This window comes from Monopterus albus, unplaced genomic scaffold (genome assembly GCF_001952655.1).
Source record: "Monopterus albus unplaced genomic scaffold, M_albus_1.0 scaffold26.1, whole genome shotgun sequence".
NCBI classification, from domain to species: Eukaryota; Metazoa; Chordata; class Actinopteri; order Synbranchiformes; family Synbranchidae; genus Monopterus; species Monopterus albus.
Window position 1 is genome coordinate 3588831 of NW_018127906.1, and position 16302 is coordinate 3605132.

General features: G+C 40.5%; 1 protein-coding gene across 8 annotated transcripts in view; it reads left to right on the forward strand.

Moving 5' to 3' along the window:
* Positions 1 to 16302, forward strand: part of cfap299 (cilia and flagella associated protein 299) — an 86470-nt gene that overhangs the window by 12731 nt on the left and 57437 nt on the right. For all 8 annotated transcript variants that reach the window (XM_020595147.1, XM_020595150.1, XM_020595146.1 and 5 more), the window contains exon 3: positions 456 to 546. In XM_020595147.1, the coding sequence (XP_020450803.1) occupies positions 456 to 546 (91 nt within the window). The remainder of the gene's footprint in view (positions 1 to 455; positions 547 to 16302) is intronic.

The following is a 16302-nucleotide window of genomic DNA, read 5'->3' on the forward strand; positions in this document are numbered from 1 at the left end:
CTAAATTAAACATTCGTAGTCTGCTCTAATATTATTTTAAACTAAGAGTAGAATTTGACTGTTTGTCAGTGCCTGTTGTGACTGCTGAGGTTTTCTAAAAGTATTTTGGGAGTGGAGAGTGGATTTTAGGATTTGTTAATGTAGAATATAACTGAACTTGCTTCCGGTTGGCCAGAGCAGCAGACAAAGTGTATGCAGAAATTCTGAATATTCAGCGGTGTCTAGGTGATTGCTACTGTAGTTCAGTTTCACTGATATTTTCAGAGAAGTTTGGGATTTTTACTTCCTCTCACAACTTCTGTGTAAAGCTGAGTTTGAACCTTAATACCGTTTTGATTTTGAAGCTACAGTGTGGTAAAGGGTGAAAAGCTTCCATAAGGGACCTTTAAGGCTTCATGTGACGTTTTTCAGGTTATGAGAAACATTGTGAACCGTCTTAATGTTGTCTTTTCCAGGACACTGGCAAGTGCAGGAAAAGAACTCAAAGATAACTTCCTGAAAGCCCTGGCAGAGCGTGAGGAGGCCAACCGCAGCGGGAAAATGACTGTGAGTACATTATTGCAGCACTCCAATTGCTACGTAATGGGATTCCCCTCAAATATTTCTGCAATTCCATTAGGATGGGAACAAAATCCATACTGTGTCAAGTTGAGTGGAAATGACCTCCCGAAAAAGACCATGACAGCCAGTTCTGTGAGTAAAGACAACAGTAGAGAAGTTGCTGCTGAGGTCGCAGCCAGATTTGTTGTGGATGGAGACTCAGGAAGAGGGTCATTCTCTGGATCCATGTCTCCATAGTCTGTAAATCACCCTCTCTTTTAAATTCCAATTTTTTTGGGTGATGCCAGAATTTAAAGTCACCATCCTGGCTCCACGACAACAGGGAAAGCTGTCAGAATCAAAGTCCACAGCTCCAAGTCTGAGGTTTTCTGCCGGGCACTGGTCAGAAAATACCTGTTTTGGGAGTGAAGTGAAGAAGTTCAGTCTCTTTAGGTCTCGTGAGAGTATGATGGAGAAAGAAAGGCGTGCTGCTGCAGTATGGGCGGTGATGTAGGCACCGTATTGCCTGCAAAGGAGAAATTGGACCTTTCCATATGGGCTTAGCTTTCAATTTGCCTGTCTATCTGCTCAAATCATCAAGTACCATAATGACTAGGGGTTGGGCATTTCAAGCTAAAACACTATTCAATATTCGCTGGGAACTGTTCAACAATTATTCGAATTCAGGGAAGTGTATTTAAGCCATGGGCAAAACCTACATGCTTCATTAAATGTAGATGCAACAGGGAAAGATTTTAGCCTCTGACCATGAGGCTGGCTATTTTTACTACAAACATTACTTCTGGCACCATCCCCTGTTTCTACTCACAGTATATGATGAACGGAATGTGTGCTGTTTGAGGGACTGTACTCGGCATTGTTCTGCAGGGAGTGTTAGTGCTGATAGAGATCTAAGGATTCACTTCCAAGATGCTGGTGTGCAAAAATTAGTCTGGTTTGACCTCAGTTTACCCACCCCGGTGGGACCTGCAATTATGAGATCACATGAAGTGCATGGAGAGGAGTAGAGGTACTGTAGTAACACCAGAAGTTTTCCCTGTGGATGTTCACTGTGTAAACAGCACCGTGCAACCCCCGTCCTCAACCATTTATAACTTAAAACCATTTGTGACATAGAGTGAAACTGCAGCCTTCTCAAACTGACTCCTGTGAAAAATAAATGATTTAAAACATCTTCTTATATAAAGGAATGAGACCCAGAATAAAACAAGGTAAATAATATGTTGTCTATTACCAACATTGTTTTGGAGACATATTTTACTACCATTTCTCATTTTTCATCTTCTAACAGCTTTCTTTGCTGAGAACTGCAATCAGGGACATGTTTATTTTCCTCTGAGCCCCAGTCTGTCTCAAATTGAAGGCACATTTGTGCACTTAATACCTCTCCTCTTTGAAACAGGTAATCTTGATAAAGTTTGATGAGGCTTGACCTTACTGGTGTGTTTACATTACACAGATGTATTCTGGACAATATTTGCACACGTGGACATACAATACAACATGCTGTGCCTTGTATTCTTTACATCTTATGGTAGTGTCTGTATATTTTTAATACTTTAACTGTAATTTCCTGGTATCCATTGATTCATTTAGTATCTATACATACAGTATGTTCCTCATGCAATGTTTTGATAAAACCATCTGCTAAAAATTTCAAACAATTATACAGTTTGAAGAACTTTAGGCACAGTTTGAATTTCTTCCCTCTGCTCTCATTTACACCTAAAAAACATTTTATGATCAAGTTACTTGTGTTAGTGTGTGATGAGGTTCAGTAATAGGACCACCCAGCACTATAAGCTGTCTGTCAGACTTTCAGTGTGGGCTTTCTAAAGGCCTATTGAAACACATGGCTCAAGCTCCAATCTGCCACGCTCCTCAAACCTGAGGACCTGTCCCATTAAAACATTCCAGGTCCTCATCTCTGCACGTTTTTACTGCGCTCTAATGTAAAGCAGTCCTCGTCATTCACCTGTTTTTCACATTTTCCATTACTTTTTATGTTTACACATATTATTTGAGATTATTTACTGTAAGTCATTCTATGCAGATTCAGCAGCCTTATAAAAACCACAAATAGCATCCAGTCCTTCTTCACAGTCAGTAGTTTGTTTTTGTTGTTTAGCTCATTCAAAATCTAAATCAAACAAAGTAGGACTAATTTGTTTTATGTGACTTTTACCTTTTATCAGTGCTTAATGTTACTGGCTCAGGTAACATCCAATTTGCCATAAAGGACTTCACTTCTGTTGTGAAAGCCTGTAAAGATGCAGAAACTCATCAATTCTAGGTGCACAATGGACAAGGAAGAGAAACTACTTAGTCATTGAGCTATTGGCTTTCCTTTTAATGGATGACATATTCATTGTCATCTTCCGCCTCATTCATCAGAGGGGGTCAGTCTTTTGTCCTCCTTTTATCTCGTGCTGTGTCTTTCAAGTCAGGTTGAAATTACAGCTGTCAGTTAATACACTTGTCAGGTTATTCTGTCTGTCCTGGCCCAAGTAGCGTTACAAAAGATTGATAGCAGACATGACTCTTAATGAACAGAGCTCATCTTCCCTTTGTGTGCTGGCTCTGCCCCCCTCCTGTGTCCCCCTCTTTAAGAGAGAGACAAAAGAATATTAGGAAATGAAGCCTATTCTGCAATTAAACAGTTGACTGATATAATTTAAATACTCCAGTTTTCTCATAAGCACTCTTGTGTTGGTCTGTAGAAGGAGCTCGCCACTATCTTTCTGATTAGCTGAACTTGTAAAGCGTTCAGTGCCCTGCCTACATTGTGCTGTTACTTCCCCAGCCCTGTTGCGAAAGCTCCTTCAGTGCCAAAAGTCGCACACAAACAAAAGCTGCACCTGGGCAGCTTTGGCTTTATTTGCTCTAGGTAAGAAGTTAAGTTTTTTTGATCAAATCCAGGTCACACCTGCACAGGATGCCTGAGGGTGTCCATTGTTGGGAGGTTCACATCTGTAACTGAAGGTGTGCTGCCACCACCCACTCTGCTCCCTGTTTGTTTTCAGTTGTTTGTTGAGAGACTCTGATGGTGTCAGTGTGAAATTGCAACATATCAGACTAACGTTAGACTAATGAATAGGCACAGTTAAAGCTGTGACACATGGAGCAATGAGCCTAATTTACTGACACTTGTAGGGCTTTTGTTTATGACAGACTAAAAAGGATTAAATGAAGTAGATACACGAAAGAAATAAAAATTGTCTGCACTTGCAGATAAAAAAAAAATTTAAAATTTTCGCCCAGATAGTTCATGCGAAAAAAGTTTCCTGTCAACCAAACAACATTCAGTTAGCAAATGTAATCAGTTATATTAGACTAATGGTATAATATGTGTTTATCTGTGGTGCACTACAAAAGAAGCACATGACAGTCGTGATGACTGACAGTGATAATTAATGAAAGTATTTCACCTTCAGCAAATGTTGTTGCATCACTTTTGTTTAGTTACAAATGATTTTTCAAATGACTAAAGGGCATTTAATATACCTCGAAAGTAAATATTCACTGCCCTTAAGCAGCAAATAAATGTTTCTTTTTTTTATCAGTAAAGTCATCACTCACTCCCCAACAAGAGGGAACAATGCACCTGGCAGAGTGGCTCACCATAAAGAATGGATGTTTGCTCTCGGCTCATTGCCGCACAGGTGGCTGTCACAGAAGTCAGTGTGCTGTGTCAGTAGTAAAGAGAAAGTAAGGCGTTCGTTTAATTAATTCTGACAAATTAGTTCATCAAACATTTGTCTCAGGAAGGACTCGTGTGTGTGTGTGTGTGTCTCCTACGTACGACGTTACATTACCATTTACAGTATCAATGAAATGTATGTTAGGACTCATCATCACGTAGCTTCTGTCAGCAGGAGGTCAAGTCAGTCCCAGTTACATAAGCCAGGTTTGTGCACACTGCATGGAGGCATTTCAGTATTTTCTCATATTCATCTGGTGGTCAAGTTGAGCAACAGTGTGAACAAGATGATTCATATTTCAGCAGCCACGTGAAACATACAACGTTACATTACCATTTACAGTAACAATGAAATGTATGTTAGGACTCATCATCACGTAGCCTCTGTCAGCAGGAGGTCAAGTCAGTCCCAGTTACATAAGCCAGGTTTGTGCACACTGCATGGAGGCATTTCAGTATTTTCTCATATTCATCTGGTGGTCAAGTTGAGCAACAGTGTGAACAAGATGATTCATATTTCAGCAGCCACGTGAAACATAGTCATTTGTGCCAAATTGGAATTCCTGCATTAAAACCATATCTGGCTTTAACATACAGGTTCAGTAGGGTTAGCTGCTAGGCAACTTTTACAACAGGATGTTCTAACCTGTCATTCCGATTATTACATGTTCGTTTTAATGTAACACTTCCACCTACAGTTGTACTAACGTCTTGCTGGTGAAGCGGCGGGCTGTAAAGGCTGCTGGTCATTTGTAGCGTGGTGACCAAACTACTGCAATGTTTGAGCTCTGCTGTTTGTGATGGTTTTATTTCAAGAAGTGGCATCAGATATGTTACAGGGAAAGATGTTTGTTCATCTACATCTGTAAACATACTGCTGTTTTGGTTCAGTACAGATGCTGATTTTTTATTTTTTTATTACTATGACTACGACACTGAGGCAAGCTTTCTAGAAGTGAAAATGTTCCTTGTTTAATTTTACATTTTGTTACTAATTTGACTGTTTGGAAATGATTGTCAGTCTCCTGCCCTTTCAGTTGTGGAATTCAGCTGGTTGGCCTGTGCTGCACGTCTCATGCCCAGAGGGGATATCTGCATGAAGGAAGTGTTTGTCTTTGGTCTCTGGACCCAGCGAGTTCTGTATTGATAAGCTCCTGTCGCTATAGATAATAAGGTGGTCAGTCATGCAGCCCAGAGATCAAGTATAGCGTTGAAATTAAAGAATTCCCAGCCCTATTGCATTACAAGCCATGTGTGTGTGTCTGTCCCCACTGCCCAGTCCCTATGTCCTTGTCAGGGGCACTAAAAACAACAATGGCAAGTTTAATTTCAAAGCAGCAGGAGCAAGGTGGACAACCTTTAGAAAGGGAAGAGTCCTGCAAGGCTATCGTATGACCTTGGATTGAATGGTGACATAGTAGTGGAGAGAGGGGATAAGGCCCCACCAGTTTGCAACCATTTATCAAGTGGAGACACAAAAAGTCCTTTTGTCTGGAGAAGTAACCATTGTGATATTTGAGAATTACCTAATCAGCATTTATTTTCTTATTTAGTTGTAAGATTTGATTTCAGCCACAGAAAGCCCTACATCACAGACACCAAATGACATAAAACCAACCCTCTTGTTCTGACTGTGATCTTGGATCTTGAGCTTTTAACTGTAATACTTGAGAAAACTCATCATATTTAACTGTGAAATATTACAAGATGTGGATTTCATGGCTAGTGTCTTAGTTTATGCAAAGAAAATAGATAGTCAAAGCTTCATGTGTGATATATACGGTTGTCTTTAAAAAAAGTAAGTGATAATCAATTGCTCTGAATATGTTTTTTTTTTTTTTTTATTTAGACAGGGATTCCTCTGAGAGATGCATCTGCTATCAATAGCTGAGCTTTGACATGCAGTATTTTCTTGAATGAAAGCATAATCAGATGGTTGCATTACAAAACCCAAACCCAGTGAGAGCCTGCTCTGGGCCATTTGGAAGTGGTTTCACTGCAGATGACAGGTTTGAAATGTTTGTTTGCCATTTAAATCTACATCACATAATATATCAGACAAGTGGCACTCATGCCTCACTATGTTACCACTGAAATCCTGCATGAGCCCATTGTAATGATTTTTTCATGGGGCCCCTCCCTCCTGTGAACAGCTGCTGTTGTCCAGAGACACTGCCTCAAAAATGTTGTGCATGGACCATTTTCAGAGCAAATGAAAATGGATACACATAATCTTTTTTTTAACTCGGTGTGTTTAGTGGATTTTTCAAATACATTGTGAGCACATGTGGATTGTGAACGATCATCATCAAAACATCCATCAGCCTGATTTGCCACAGGGAAGATGGGGAATCATATTAAGTTCTCTACTGGGTATCCAAGGAAGTCATGCATTAAGTAGAGGCCATCTGGGAGTCTGGATAAACTACGATTGCTCTTTGTCACCAGTGTTTAACAGCTCTTGTTTTGGACACAGTTAAGATTTATTGGGAAGAATATTATGGAAAGGATTACTTTCTTTTGGTACTATGGCAAGTCTCTAGTGCTTCATCTTGTATTAATATCTCCTAATCTCCTAAATCACAAGCAGCAGAGATGCACAGGAACGCCAGTCCTTATTCTTTTCCGCTGCGACAGATTAACAACCTGTAACCTGGGGCTTCCCATAAACTATGTTTTGAAGAACACAGATTTTAGAAACAGACTTTTTGTATATACATTGTTCTAAAAGCAAATCTGGCACCATCATTATTATGCACATGTATTTATGCAATGTAATTAGTGCTAGTGGTTACATGAATGTGAGATACATGTTTACGTGCTAATGGTGTAGCCAGGAGCCACTGAATTCATTTTGATCTTAATTTTAGATGTGCCACTTTGTCATGGAGTTATTTTGTACTACTGCCCATGCCTGACACCTGGTTTTAAGACTGATGAGGGACATTTGACAAATTTTGCTACTAGAGCAGACACAACTTGTCTCTAAGTAGGACTGATAATACAGGGTTAGTCCATTTAAAAACCTTTGTCCAGCTACTTTTGTTCAGTTTGACCATATTGTGGCCTGAATATTTGCCTTTCTATAGCTGAAACAAATCGTTATTTACAACCATATTATCTTCTGTATTTCTTTCATTTACGCTTTTCATAAAATCAGGAACCTTGGTGTGTTTTTGCTCAAAGTACCATCCGTGTTTTAGGAAGACGCAGAGGGCATGTGCTTGTTATATGTTAGGGAGCCTTGAACATCTGTGTTAAATACTACCTAAAGGTTTCTGGCTTGTCCTTGGAGGAATGTGCACCTGCTACGTGCAGGCGGTGTTTTTAGACTCCTTAGGTTCAAAATCAACACTTTGTAGAGCAGGTCCAGTAATCAGCCTACTACTCCCTGAAATATTGCTGCTAAATACCTTTAAATTGAAAGGAGTAGATGAAAGTACATATAAAACATAATTTACAGCCTCACATTCTAAAATAACAGAAGATATAGTTTTATAGATTGCCGCCTTTGTTTACTTACATCATCCCCTTTTGGATCGTCCTCAAAAACAGTGCTCACACTGTTTCAGATTGTGTCTGGACCCATCGTCTTCCTGGTCTCCTGTTGGACAGAGAAGCCAAGAGTTACTCACAGCCTGAACTCTGAATGTGCGATCTAGTCTGTGAGGCAGCAGGTGCAGTGTGTGTGTGTGTGTGTGTGTGTGTGTGTGTGTGTGTGTGTGTGAGAGAGAGAGAGAGAGAGAGAACAAGAAGTGAACACATATAATCAACTTATCTACATGATGACAGAGCACAAATCATAAACTGATCTGGAGTCAAGTCAAATTTGTGATCGAATTGAAATAGAAGTGAACTCGAGCTGACCTCCTGTTGTATGTGTGTGTGTGTGTGTGTGTGTGTGTTGTGTGTGTGTGTGTGGTCTGTTCTCGTAGGTTGAACACTTTCCCCAGACCCTCCAGTTTTTGCATCTTTTCACTCACTTCCAGTCAGAGAAATCCAGACTCTTTTAAATGACTTGTATAAACCAAATTTCTTGATTAAAACTACTGGCACAGAAATCCTGAGCAGCATGTAAGGGCTTGGTGACAAAGTCCATTTTAGTACCAACACTGTCCTCTGTCACAACCCTTCTAAGTGTAAACTTTGAATCGTAGAAGAGACACGAGCATTTTGACATGATTCTACAAGGCGCTGAGCAGTGTATCCAAGTGTCTGTGTCTGAATCAAAGGTGAGGTTCCAGCCTCTACAAATGCATCACACTGGCCTGTGAAATTGGTCTGCTCCAGGCAGTTTCTTTTTTCCTTAATGGTGAAAATCTCAGCCTGTCTTTACACTTAGCTATGCAGAAGCAATGGGATACTCTTTAAGCGCTATCAGGGTTCACTAGTTAATCATTTTCACTAACAAGGTAGCCCAAGGCATCCATTTATGGTCAAAGCATTGATACCCAATCTAGGAATTCAGCTAACGTGTATCCGCTCTTAGCAACATATGGAGCACATTCTTCAGAATCCTCTTTGTTTTATCACACACTGGACCGCTTTGGCTGTGTAGTATTCCACCTGAGTAAATACTGGACGGCATGTCTCCTACTTGGAGCCACGCACGTGTCTTCTCAAGGCATCCAGGCTTCGGGCTCTGTAACTTCTCTGCTCTTCTCCAGCACAATAACAGTCATGTCCCTCCCTGCTATCTGAGAGCAAGTCCAGGAGTTTGTGTTTTTGATTCGTATCCTGAGAGACCAGCTGCTAGTGATGGGCAGTTTCTCATCAGGTCAATGTCAGTATGTCTCTCAGAGTTCCACTGAAATGCCAAAGATTTGAGCTCATGGTTCATCTTTCAAGCTTCTCAATCTAGACAGGCCAAATTCTCAGCATATTTTCATGTCATTGTAATGCATATTAACACGCGTATGAGGTTCTTGCCAGAGAGCATAGCAGATGGTGTGAGTCTATTAACAAATACAAGGGATTTTAAATCAGCTGAATATTGAGCTAAATCCTCTTTTAGTTTTGGGATCTGTTTTCATTAAGTTAACAATCATGTATCAGCCTTGTACCTAATGGTATAAATCACATTTTTATTGGACTCTTAAAACCTTGAAGGCAGCAAAATCAGGCAGAAAAGAGTCAATATGATTATCAATAAAGGAAAAGAGCAAACTATTGTTTTGTTTTAAACTCTTGCGAGAAAGAGGAATATTAAATAAAAAGTGCACATGTGGTAAGACAAGAAAGAATAGACACCGACTGGGTGCAGGAATCAAACCTTATGGATCATATTCAGAATTTACCTGACACTTTAGGCTGCTATATTTCATGTATAGGTGTTGACAGTGATAAAGGTATTTGTTTTCATGAGCTTTGTTGGAAGGCAAACAAAGTAATGGACATGGCCGTGTTTGTCCGAAAAGCAATATGTAACCTATTTATCTTATGTCAGATAGTGAGAGCTGAAGACTTGTTTGTGGTGTGTTTTAAATGCTTCTGGATTACTGTGTATGACTTTATGGTCCACTCATCTCACAGCCTTTCTTAAACGTGTTATCACGTTTTAGCAGCAAATTAAGGATTTTTGGACCTTTAATTTTTCAGTGCCAGGAGTCGGCATGTTGTGTTTGTGAGGAACAACGCTGTGCAAATCATGTTCTCTTCCCATTGAGTTCTGTTATCGAGGCCATTTTGTTGGTTGTCATTCAGTCCAGGTTTGGTTATTTTCTTGTTTTTTCAAATCTTGTGTGTTTTCATTTCAGCCTTTATTGACAGCAGTAAAGTAGTCGCTTGCCAGAATGGCCAAGTTTGGTTATTTTCAAATGTAATTTATTGAGAAATTTCTTTCTCTCTCTGATTGTTCCAGTCATTTACACCCTCGCATGCCATGTGTTGAAACTAAACGTGCAGTGCAAGTGGAGAAAAATAGACAAAGTGCTGACAATGCATCACATGAGCCTTGCAAGCTAATGGTCAGTAATATAGGAACTAGAGAAAAGAAAAGTCTTGAATGTTTGATCAGATTTGGGTCTCGGTAGTACCACACGGGTTCAGGATGGTTGAGTTCAAAGACCTGGGTGCAGGCTTGGTTCAGGACTCCATTTCTTGCTTGAGCAGAGCTCTGTGGTAAATCACATGTTGTGTTGGCGTCACACTCCTGTAAAACTATCTGATTTATAAACTGCACTCTTTTTGTTTCCATAAGCTGTGTCAATAATATGCAGCCACATTTGGTTTGCATGATGTTCTAAACAGTCTGGAGGAAAGTTATTTCCTGGGAAAAATCCTCAAACAGGAAGTGCTGCAGTAACATCAGTTTGGTAACAAAAGAAAAAAAGAACATCTGTGTGGAGAAACTTCCACTTTGTCATCAAAAAAGCCAGTGAAAATGTATCGCACCACTGCTCGCCTTTGGTTTTGCAACCTCTTACATCCAGGACACAAACCACTAGTCTCTCAAATTACTTCTACTGCAGGTGGATCCTACAGCACATTTTTTTGTCTCCTCTCCAAAACACATGGACACATATCCAAACTAACACAGTAACCACAGTGGCTGGCCAGAACTCACCTGCTGCTTTAACTGTTTTTTTTAGCTACCTACCAAAGTGGCTGGTACAACAGATAAACCTCCAAACCACAGCCAGAATTCCCCAGTATTTAGCTAACAGCTGGTATTTACTTCCCATCCTGCCCTCTTGGTCTTTTTCACTGTGTGCCCTTACAGTACTTCCAGCTCAGCTTTACTTATCACTTGCGTATTTCCAGCCACCATCTGGCCCAGCTGATACCACAGTAGTGGCCAGGTTGTAATATGGATATCCCCCTAAATTATCTTATCTTCTGTGACAAAAACAAAACAAAATGTGTCCATCTTGTCTTAGCAGAAAACCGTCTTGTATCAGCCAACAGAGAGCAGGAAAAGGGTGAATAAGATAAAGACATATAGAGTTCTTCTTTTTACTTTGGACAATGGTAGTGTTGTCTTAAACCACAAACCTCCTTTTAGTTATTTCAAAGCTGCACAAAGCAGAGATCAAACAGAGTCACGGTCTCTATTATTCTTTTCCTCTTGCAGGGCTGAACTAAAGTGCATTTCATGGTTTGATAAACACAGTAAAAACACTGTGAATTCCTTGTGCTGCAGTGACAGCCGGCGATTGCAGGGCCCTAATGGCAAACCCAAAGGGGAGCTTCTCAGCAGCGCTGCAGGCCAACTAAAACAGAATCCTGTTTGAACACCTATTTACACTGGGATGGTGGGAGGGGGAGCTCCACAAGCTTTAATCAGGATCTTAAAACAGGCGAGCCTTTGATAAAGACTCCACTCTGCACATTTATCTTGTTCCTCTGAAGGCTGTACTGGCTTATGTCGTCCACTTTGATCCCGGTGTTTTGGTGCATGGTGTCGGACATATCTCTGCTGTCGATAACACACCGGACAAGTTGTGATGTGGAAGAAGGAAAAACTCAAGAACCCCAACCCCTCCTTCCCTCCTCGTATCCATATTGCTGTGTGTGTGTTTTTGGAGGCGGGGGTTTACAACCTTTCACGTTTTTTTTTTCTCCTGTATGGAAACAGTGCCATTAATTTTCCGAGTACTGTCATAAACATCACCTCCTGGTTAAAGAGAATCTGTGACAGGGTGCTGCCCCACAATGTGCAAGGGCAACAATATTTGACTTGGACACGTTCCTGGGGATGAGGCCAAACCCTGCAGCAGGCCTCTTGGCAGATGTTATGCATGAGTGCTTTGGAATAATGCTGATAGGAGCTAAGCTGGACTGGACTATACCCATGACAGACTCAGCTTTATTCTGTACCCCATCATTCAGAGCATTTTAAGGCTTATAGAAATACTCTACAATGAAAAATATATAGTCTAACAGAGTTCTTCCACAAAAACGGTTTAGTAAACCTCAGACAAGGCCCTGAAAACATCTGGCTTTGTCCTTTGCTGTGAATTTCTAAAGTTACAAATATTGAAATATATGCAAATGAGCTCAAACATCACACTGCCCACCACCACTGCTTCCTTCAGGTAAACCAGTGAAATCACTGTGTATCAGGATGTGGTGGCAGGAGGAAATATTTGTGAGATACACCTGTTTATGTCAGACCTGGACTGATCAGAAGTCTGTTTATCAAAATCACTTATTGGCAGACATGTATGGTTAGCATCTTGGTTTTATTTAACATTAGCTGTTTGCTTGGAACTGGCGGTTTTTTAAGTTTATGTGTTTTGCTATTAAGCAGAAAGTGCAAATGTATTAACAACCTGGCTGTTTGACAGAACCTCTGTTGATCCAAAACAACCTAGTAACAGGGAGCTGTATGCTAACCATTAGCACTCAGTGAGGTTTCTCACCACACTCCTGAAATCTGGAGATATTTACTTTCAGGTTTGAAGCATCAGAGATTTTGTTTGCCCCTGTATTTTTGAAACTCTGCCCCCTTCAGTAAAGGTAAGTGAAAGCAGCCTGCTAACGACAAACTATGCACCTACACCAGTCAGAATAGTGGATGGCAGATAAATTTGGGGTATAGAGAACTAAAGTCATGTCGTCACACCTGGTTAGCCTCTGTTCCGCTAGCTTCGGTGACTATGCAATCTCCCATTTAGCATTTTTGCATCAGTTATCATAAGAAAACTAAACGTATTTTTCTGGATTTTTTTTTTAATATATATTCTAAGACAAGTCACAAACCACTACAACACTTACTACTGAAACTACTACAGCATGGCAGTACACGTATTAGACGTCACTGTTATTTATTAGATGCTTCTGAACTTTGGCTGTCCAAGTAGCAAAACATTAACTGTGTGTTTCTGATATTAGTCTCACCTCTCTCAACTTTTTAAGTTGTAAAAAATGTAATAACCTGTAATAGTTACAGCCGTCTCTCGACTGGATCTCAGTTCAATTCTCCCACCTGTCAGCTGGCATCAGCTGGTGACGTTTCAGCCTTTACAGGCTCAGGCTTCTGGGAAATTGTGTTCATTAAAGTCTGGTGAAAACTTGAATATTACCTTAATTTCAATAATGTTGTTTTAAAGAAATATATCTTTATAGAGTAAGCAAATGTAGTGAAACTCGCGTCATACTATTGAAATCGAATGTGTTCCATGGCTGGATTTTTAGTTATTGGTCAGATTAGAAATGTCAATAGGAGTTTGAATGGGGTGTTCTTCCTTCTGGAACACAACCCAGAAGTTCCAGTTTTTCTCCCGCTCTCTATAAAAAATAAGGGAAAACGCAGTCATGTTTGAGTGGAGGGGTTTTTAAATTTCTATCAGAAATCACATGCACTGATATTTAGTCCTGCATGTAACTGATTTAAAACAGCTATTGTTTAGCCCCCACATAGCTGCTGGAACCTTCCAGTTGCTGCTGTGCACTTTGAGTTTCAGGTGAAAACCCCCCTGCGTCGTGACAGCAGAAGCACTTTCTTTGGAAGAACCAGAAGAACTTAACATCTGAAAAATGAACCCTGTCCAAAGTTACCACTTTATTAGTGGAAAATCCAAGGAAAAATGCAACACAATGCTGCCCACACAATTTGATTGCAAGATAATCTTTGATGCAGGGCAGTAACCAGTTTTAGCCAAAGATGGATAGATTTATCATTATTTCAGCTTCATATTCTGAGCCACCCCCTTTAATAGTGAATATGAATTTACGAAATCGTAACTGTCCCTGTTCAATGACCTTGAAGAGATTTAGAGCCAACAATGTAGTGGAAGACTAGGGTGAACTGCAGCCAGGAAGACAATGGGAATATTGAGAATTCTGCTACATCATTAAGGAAGACCAGGATTAGCAGAAACTTCCTGTTTGCCACTAGTTTGGGGCCAGACCACTCTGCGATGATGGCAGCCTTTGGAAGGATAAACAGGCCAACCAGAGGGGGCATGTTTTCTTTCCCATCACACATTGAGCTGCCACTTAGTCCCCCCAAAACAAGTACAGCCCTCTTCCTTTTCCTTCCCCGTCAGGGACAACTGTCAGATCATAAACTGATACCAAAGAAAGAGCTTACAAAGACAAACTTATGATAATGATTTGTAAAGTAACGTTCAAAGTAGAAGGAGCTGAGGTGCTCTGGTTTGCGTCGGTGTTGCTGCTGCTGTACAGCCTCGTTGTGAGTTCTACAGGTGGGAGCTGTTTGTCAGAGAGCTGTGCTTTGTTGTGGTTCAGACTTCTGTTTGTTGCAATTTGTCACTCAGCGCTGGAAGAATTTCAAATGTTAATTGCTTCTTAATGCCTTTGTGATATTTATGTGGACTGCGAGTTTGTTAGAATATTTATTCAGTGGTTTATATTTTGCTGTAGAGCACAAGAAATGAACTTATTGCGTTTAATTTTTATCCACAGTCCTGTGAGCGATTCACTCAGCCACCAAACAGGAGGCCGCCGCCTCATTGAGATGGTTGGCATTCTTGGTACTTTCTCTGACATGTTTGGTCTGTAACGAACAGGCTTTGAAAGCTTCTGTCAGCACCAGAAATGCCTAATAACATGGAAGGAGTTTGTCTCAGGTCAGAAGAATTAACCTCTAGTTGTGTGCCTGGCTAAACTAGGATGAGAGTCACACAAGGAGCATGATAGTCAGGTCTTTCAAGATTCATTTTGGTTCCCGCCCACTCTTAAAAACACACTTCAGTTAATTTTGCGTAGCCTGCTTGGTATGTGTAAGATTTCCTCCTCTTCCCACCACACACCCTTGTTGTTCCCCACATAAGGACACTCAGCATTTGAGAGTAGCTAAAGTGAGGCTTTGGGCTATTGAGGCTTCACTACCGGGACACATTTGCCTTGTTAGCTTATTGCTGTTACGTGGTGGCTTAATGTTATTATTTTACAGCAACAGTGCTGCTGAATTTGAAGCCTTGGGATATTTCAGAAGCATTCATTTATGTCTTGTTTAACCCATCATTATGAATGCAAATTTAAAATTGTATTATGATTAAAATTTTCATCTACAAATTCATCCTGTAAAAAAAGAGACACCTGAAATGCTTTGGAACATTTTACCTTGACAGGAAGTTAGAAAGTGAGAAATCACAGGTCCACACAATAAACAACAAAACAGGTTTGTTTGTCTGTGCCTTCCAAAACAACACATGACTCACCCAGAGATGATTCACGAAGGTCGTCTGATGTGCTACAGCTGATTAAGTCACTTTGTTAAGCTTGTGCTCATGGTTAAGACAAACCAATATTTACACTTGGTTGGAGATGGGACACAAAATGTGGTCCCCTGTGTACTATCATCCACATCAGCTTTCCTGACCGGACACGCAGAAACACACCACAAACTTTTGTTCGGTGCGTGCAACAATAACAGAATTTCACAAGCAGCATGTTGTTTTGTTTCAGAGGCCTAAAACAAATTATTATTACAGGTGCATAACAAGGACCTGTACTGGTTGAGTGAGTTATAAACCAGAGGCAGACGCAGCATGACTTTTCCGTGGAACCACAGAATTTGTACAGATCGGTCAACAATGTGTGACCTTTATGTGGAAAACCATTCTTTCATCATGACAGGTTTCTTTCCTTATTCTTAACCGAGATATTCTTCTTGTAACAATGATCTCTCAGCCCTTAAAACCAAGAACCTTCTGTAATCCAAACCAGTACTTTTTCTAACCTTTGACCCTGTAGGTTTTGTGCATACACCTAAACATACCCTAATCAAAGAGAGTGCAGCTCAGGAGTCAGTCACATAAGTCATTTGCAGTGGGTTTTTATCAGGAAAATGTGGATCATTTTGGAAGGCAATCCAGATGGAGGATGCTACGTTTAGTTTTGAGCATTTGTACTGAGTCCTCTTTGCATCTGCTGTGCCAGTCTGAACATTCGTAAACAATTACAACAGACTACAGTATGTGTGCCGCTCTGTCATTCATCTCGTAGAGGCTCTGAAGGTCAGTAGTCCAGGGCTATATAGGCATATCTCTTATTTTACTGCATGCAGATTTCTAAACCTAGTTTGCTCTATCCTGAAGCCAGTCTGCATCTTCAAAGGCCTAAACATAACC